General features: G+C 69.6%; 1 protein-coding gene across 1 annotated transcript; it reads right to left on the bottom strand.

Moving 5' to 3' along the window:
• Positions 1–3,030: 3,030 nt before the first annotated feature.
• DRD4 (dopamine receptor D4) lies at positions 3,031–5,793 on the bottom strand. The gene is made up of 4 exons (XM_068978908.1): positions 5,524–5,793; positions 3,978–4,090; positions 3,321–3,883; positions 3,031–3,233 (listed from the first exon to the last, which is right to left on the bottom strand). The coding sequence occupies exons 1-4, from the start codon at positions 5,791–5,793 to the stop codon at positions 3,031–3,033; spliced, it is 1,149 nt and encodes a 382-aa protein (XP_068835009.1).
• Positions 5,794–6,100: the final 307 nt, after the last annotated feature.

Raw genomic sequence — 6,100 nt, 5'->3', positions numbered from 1 at the left:
CCAGCCAGGAAGGCCAAGCCCCACTGTCCAGGCTCGGGGGAGACGAGGTGCCCTGGCCTGCCACCCTCCTCTGCAAGGGTGCACCGGGCCACTGGGGACCTGCCCGGCACGGCTACTGCCCAAGCCCAGCAGTCCCACCCAGCACGGCAGCAGCCTGGGGCCTGGTCCCCGCGGCTTCCTGAGCCCACCTGTGGCCAGCGCCAGTTCTGGGGGAGCCCTGGGTCTACGGCACCCCCTCTGCTCCGCACTGAGGAGGTAGGAGCTCTGCCCCAGTCACAGACTCTGACCCCGATGCTTTCCCCCTGGACGATTCTGCCACGTTCATCTCCCAGGTCCTGTTTCCAGAAGGTTCTTCTCAGTCCATAGCACATGGCCTTTGGGGATGCCACTGGCTCCGGGTGAGCCCAGGGGGTGGCTGGAGGCCCGAGGGATGGGGCTGTGAGCCCAGGAGCCCCAGGGCCCGTCCCCACACCTGGCCTGGCTGCAGGAGACGGGGGGCCCTGCCCCCAGAAGCCTCTGCCAGCCCTCTGCTTGGCCTCCACAGACTAAGTGGGTTTATTTGGGTTTCATTTACCTGGTCTTCATGTCTCTCCACTGCCTCAGGGAAGGCCAGGCCTGGCCTCCTGGGGTGTACACAGCTACGAGGGCTGTGGAGGCCTGTCAGCCTCGGCAGGAGGAGCTGGGGATGGCTGCACCTCTGGAAGGAGTCCCCCCAAACATGAAAAGGCTAAAGCGGCAACAGAGGCGGGCACGAAGCCCACAGGCAAAGGGTGCCAGGTCCTTCCCTGATGTCCAGCTCCGGCCAGGGGCCCCTGCAAGCAGTGCAGCGGTCTCTGGGCCAGGCCCTGCAGGGAGGCCATCCTGGGCAAGGGTTTCCTGGGATGGGGCAGCTTCTCCTCAGGACGGAAGCCTGGGGACCCTGTGTTTGGGGGGCACTTTCCAAAACGTATGGTTTCTGAGCCTGTGAAGCTGTCTCTGGGTCGTGCTGGACGTCAGGAGTTTTCCAGAAACTTCCCGGCACCAAGCATGGGTTGCACCCTCACTTCCATGTCAGCGCTTCCGACGGCATCGCCTTCTGAGCGCGCCTCCCGCCAGACGCAGCCCCCAGGGGACAGGGCAGGGCCGGCGTCTGTCAGCACAGCACAGTGGCCATCAGGATGCTGGTCCTCTGCTGAGGCGAGACGCGCGGCATCAGTGGGCCTGCCCAGTGCTGGGACCCTTGAGGCACCTGCTGGGGCCCCGGGTCTGCCAGCCTCGGGCATCTGCACCCGTGCCCACCGTGCCCCTCCCATGCCCAGCTTGCCCTCCATTTCCAGCTTGTCCCCTCCTTGGAGTCTGTGCACAGGGCCAGTGGGGATGGCCCAGGGACGGCAGCAGGCTCCAGCGCATCCGCGTCCCTGCCCCCACGAGAGGTGCACTTACTGGGCTGGCCTACCAGGGGCGCGGTCACCCTGTCCCCAGCACAGACGAGAAGGGGGCAGAGATGGGGACGTGGCCTCTCTCCACGCAGACCCTGGGGGTGGGCAGAGCAGCTGGTGTCCACACTGGGTGCGGCTGCTGCCAGCAGAGATCCTCTTGGCGACAGCAGAAGCTAGCTCCGACCACCGGAAGTGACCACGGAAGGCCCAACAGGTGCACGGCAGACACGGGCTTCAGGGCGCGGGTGTGGCCTGTGGACCTGGGGACGTGGAGCCAGGCGGCAGGGCCAGCGGCCACAGTCAGGGCCCCTGCTCCCGTCCTGGCCCTGACCCTGAGCCTGCCGTCAGCCCAGCGGGTCCCTCCTGGTCTTCACTTCAAGTCTGAGGTTCTCAGAGGGGTCATCAGCACAGCTCTGGAGCAGGCCTCCTGCCCGGGCTCGGCTGTACCATCTGGGGCCCTCCCTGGGCATAGTGGCTCCCCCTGGGTTTGGGGGACCCTCTCTGGGCACTGGGGCTCCTCCCTGGGCGAGACCCAGGGTACCTGCTGTGGCTGTCCTCTTGTTTGGAAGGGGAGGAGCTGCCGGAGGCTGGAGGAGCTGCAGGGCCAGGGTCCCGCCCAGGGCCCCTCCCTCTGTGTCAGCCCCTGCCATGCAGGCACAGTGTCCTGCACGGGCCCCCGTTCCTCTGCTCGGCTCCCTGAGGGCAAGTCTCTCCCAGGGTGATGCTGACAGGCTGGTCCTGCAGGCGGTCAGGGGAGGCTTCTTGGAGGAGGTGGCAGCTGAGCCCTTGAGAAGGAAAGGGTGCTCGCCCACAGAGGGGATGGGCAGCCCCTCTTTTCGTGGAATAGTTTAACATCCTGAGGTTGGGCCTGATGCTGTCACCTCACAGCCCACAGGAGCGCCTTCCGGAGAAGGACTTGGCACCCAGTTGTGGCCAGCTCAGTGGTCAGTGTCCCTGGCCAGAGGCTCAGCCACAGCACTGGGGAGCAGCTTGGCACCCACGACAGGGGCTGAGAGGGCCCAGGTGAAGTCCAGGAGGGGCTGCCTCAGGTTACGGGGGTCACGCTGCGGCAGGGGGCGGGCAGGTAGCTAGCTGCTCTGGCCTGGTCCTGGCCACGTGGCAGAGGATGGCTGAGCAGGTGTGTGCTTGGCCCTCCCTGAGCCCACCCAGCCCCCTGGCCCCCCGGCCCTTCTCCTGGGCTTCGGGCATTGGGGGGCAGGCCGGGAGCTGCGTTCTGACCTTGAGGGGGCTGCCAAAGTGGGGGCAGGGCTGGTGGACGGGCCACCAGGACAAGGGAGGCGGCCGCTGGCCCGGGAGCAGAGTCGGGTGGAGTGTGTGCGGGAGGGTGTGAGCCCAGGCAGCCTTCCCAGGTCGCAGGCGCCCCTGTCCCCGGGCATGCACCTTCCTGGCGCCCCACTGCTCAGCCCAGGGCTCAGCCGGGACCTTCCTCGAAGGAAGGAAAGGGTTCACTGACCAGACGGGGCCAGTGGGGATGCCTCCTCCTCGCCCCCACCAAAGCCTTCCCAGCAGGTGACCTGGGATCTGTTTAATTACTCCTACAAAGCCCCAGGCGAGGCGGGTCCGGCCAGGGGAGGCCGCGCGGCGCTCTGTGTCAGCAGCAGAGGCGCAGAGCCTTGCGAAAGACGGTGCGGAACTCGGCGTTGAAGATGGTGTAGATGACGGGGTTGAGGGCGCTGTTGACGTATCCCAGCCAGGTGACCGCGCTGACCAGCCGCGGGGACACGGCGCACGCGGGACACAGCGCGCGCGTGATGTGCACCACGAAGAAGGGCGTCCAGCAGAGCAGGAAGGCCCCTGGGGGCGGGGCGGGGCGGGGTCACGGCCACGCCCCCGCCCCGGGCACCGTGCCCCTCCGCCGCGCCCCCCGGGGCCGGTACCCACCGACCACCACGGGCAGGACCCTCATAGCTTTGCGCTCCCGGCCTGTGATCTTGGCACGTCTCCTCCTGCGGGCCTGAGGCGAGGGTTCGGCCAAAACGGCGTCCGGGGGCGCGGCGGCGTCCGGGGCGGGGGCGGCGTCGGGGGTCGGGCCGGGGGCGGTGGCGGCGTCCGGGGCGGCGTCGGGGGGCGGGCCGGGGGCGGCGGCGGCGGCCGGGCTGGCGTCCGGCGCGGGCGGGCCGGGGCCGCTGGGCCGGCGGGGCGCACGGCCGTGCAGCTTGGCGCGGCGCGCTGCCCCCCAGCGCCGCAGGCCGCGGAACGTGGCCCAGTACAGCAGCAGCATGAGCGGGCAGGGCAGGAAGAAGGAGCACACGGACGAGTACACCACGTAGTCGCGGTCCTCCAGGCGGCACACGGAGGGGTCGCGGCCGCGCGCGTCGTTGAGGCCGCACAGCACGGGCGCCGCCACCGCCGCCGACAGCAGCCACGTGGCGCCGATGAGCAGCAGCTGCCGGCCGCCGCGGCTCTGGCGGCTGTAGCGCAGGGGCACGGCCACGGCCACGAACCTGCGGGGAGCGCGGTGAGGGCGGCGGGGCGGGGCGGCCCGACGGGGCGCGCCCACGGCCACGAACGCGCGGGGAGGGCGGCGGGGCGGCTTACCTGTCCACGCTGATGGCGCACAGGTTGAATATGGAGGCCGTGCACAGCATGACGTCCATGGCCATGAGCGCGTCGCAGAGGCCGGGGCTCAGCAGCCACACGCCGCCCTGCACCTGAGCACGGGGAGGAGCCGCGGCAACGGTAGTCGCGGGAAGCTGACCTCCCGCCCCGCCCCCGAGATGTCTTCCTGACCCCCGCTGCTGCGGGCAGCGAGGGGGCTGAATAACGGAGGAGTCGCTCCCCGGAAAGCAGGGCGGTCCTCCCCTCCCCTCAGGCCGGGAGCCGAGAGACCTCCCACCTTCCTGTTAGAACCGGGAAACGCCTTCGGATTGGAGCGGGTTTTGGGGGGCGTAGGCAACGGCGGGCTGTGATCCCTGATGCTCAGGGTGCGCGGGGCCCCTCCCTGCAGGTGGGGGCCTTGCTGCCCTAGAGCGGGAGCCCAGCGCCCACCCCCGTCTCCAGCAGACCGCGCAGCTGGCCTGTCTGCTGAAACTCTGCCTCTGGGACTCTGGACAGGTCATCCCACTCTCGGCCCTGCACGCCTGAAGTGAGGGCAACGGTAGCATCCACATCATTGTTACGAAGTAGTAGCCTCGGCCCCTGTGCCCTGCGCCCCCACCAAGGGCAAAGGAGCAGACAGCCGCCCCTTCTAAATCTCCTCCTGCTGATTTGGGACGATTAGGAGCTTAAGAGCCGTCACTGTGACGTCTGTCTACAGCTCGGGTGGGGGGGCAGTAGGTCATGCCCGTCCCTGTCCTGCTGGCCTCTCTGCCCAGCCCTGCCTGGACTCACCCTCCACCTTAGAAAACCATGCCTCCCCTCCCCCCACAGCCCGGGACACCGCGTCCCCAACCCAGCCTAAGCAGCTTGTCTCTGCCCAAACTGCAGAGTGGACATGGCTGACACCAAGGGGGACCCACCCGAGGGCCAGGACCTGAGCTGGGTGTGGCGGTTCCCGGACCCAGGTTCTGGCAAAGGCCCTTCCCCAGCCCGGGTGGGCGTGCCCTGCACCTCCAGGAAGGGTCCCTCCTGCTGTGAGCCACGTCAGCGCAGGAGTGAGGGTGCCCTGCCCGGGTCGTGCGCACGAGTGCACGCGTGGTCCTGTGTGGCTGTGGCCTCATGGGGTGACCTCTGTGTCTCTGCCCCAGGGGAGCCGGTGTGGGGTAAGCCTGCCTCTGCCAGTCTAGCCAGCTGGCTCCCCCTGGGGGGACTGGAACCCAGCGGAGGGGGCTGGGGGGGGCGGTCTGGACTCCCGAAGCCGTCCCTTCCTGGGGTCTGTGCTTGAGGAACAGAAGCATCTCTTGGGTAACTGACATAGAAGGCGAAGCGGAGAGAGGGACAGAGCGGGAGGGCTGACGGACAGCGGGATGGGGGAGGGGAGCGAGGTTCAGAGGGGACCCGGCTCCGGTCGTCCTGGGACCTGCACAGCGCCCAGCTCCAGGATCCTGAGAAGCCAAGCGGCGGGGTCGGGCTCGGTCCTCCGTGTGGCCGGGACAGGGGATCCGGGGCGGGAGAGGGTGCGCGTGCGCGGGCGACGCGGGCTCACCTCGGAGTAGACGAAGAGAGGCAGCACCAGCAGGGCGAGGAGCAGGTCGGCGGCCGCCAGACTCACGATGAAGTAGTTGGTGGGCGTCTGCAGGGACCGCTCGGCCGCCACGCTCATGCACACGAGCGAGTTCCCCGCGAGCACCGCGCCGATGAGCAGCACGCCCCCCACCAGCGCCGCCGCCGCCCCGGGGCCCCCGGCGCCGCCGCCCGTGCCGGGCGCGCGCTCCGCCAGCAGCCCGTCCGCGTCTGCGGCGCTGCGGTTCCCCATGGCGCCCGGCCGGCGCGCCCCGCCGGGCGCTCAGCACCACGGACAGTCCCGGCCGCGCTGGGGCCCCGCCCCTAGGCCCGCCCAGCCCGGCCTTAGTCCCGCCCCGGCCGCCCGGTCCCGCGGACCCCAGGGCGCTCCAAGCTGCACCCAGTTTTGGCCCATCTTGGACTTCGCCCCTAGGGCCGGGCAGATGGACAAACGCCACGGCCCAGCGCCGGCCCAGTGAAGAGATGTGATTGGCCTGGGCGGGTCCAGCATCGCTCTCTGCCACGCAGGGTTGCGGGACGACGCGAGGGTCAGCGCCCAG

The sequence above is a fragment of the Capricornis sumatraensis genome, chromosome 8, assembly GCF_032405125.1.
Source record: "Capricornis sumatraensis isolate serow.1 chromosome 8, serow.2, whole genome shotgun sequence".
NCBI classification, from domain to species: domain Eukaryota; kingdom Metazoa; phylum Chordata; class Mammalia; order Artiodactyla; family Bovidae; genus Capricornis; species Capricornis sumatraensis.
This window is presented reverse-complemented; position numbering and strand designations above follow the sequence as displayed.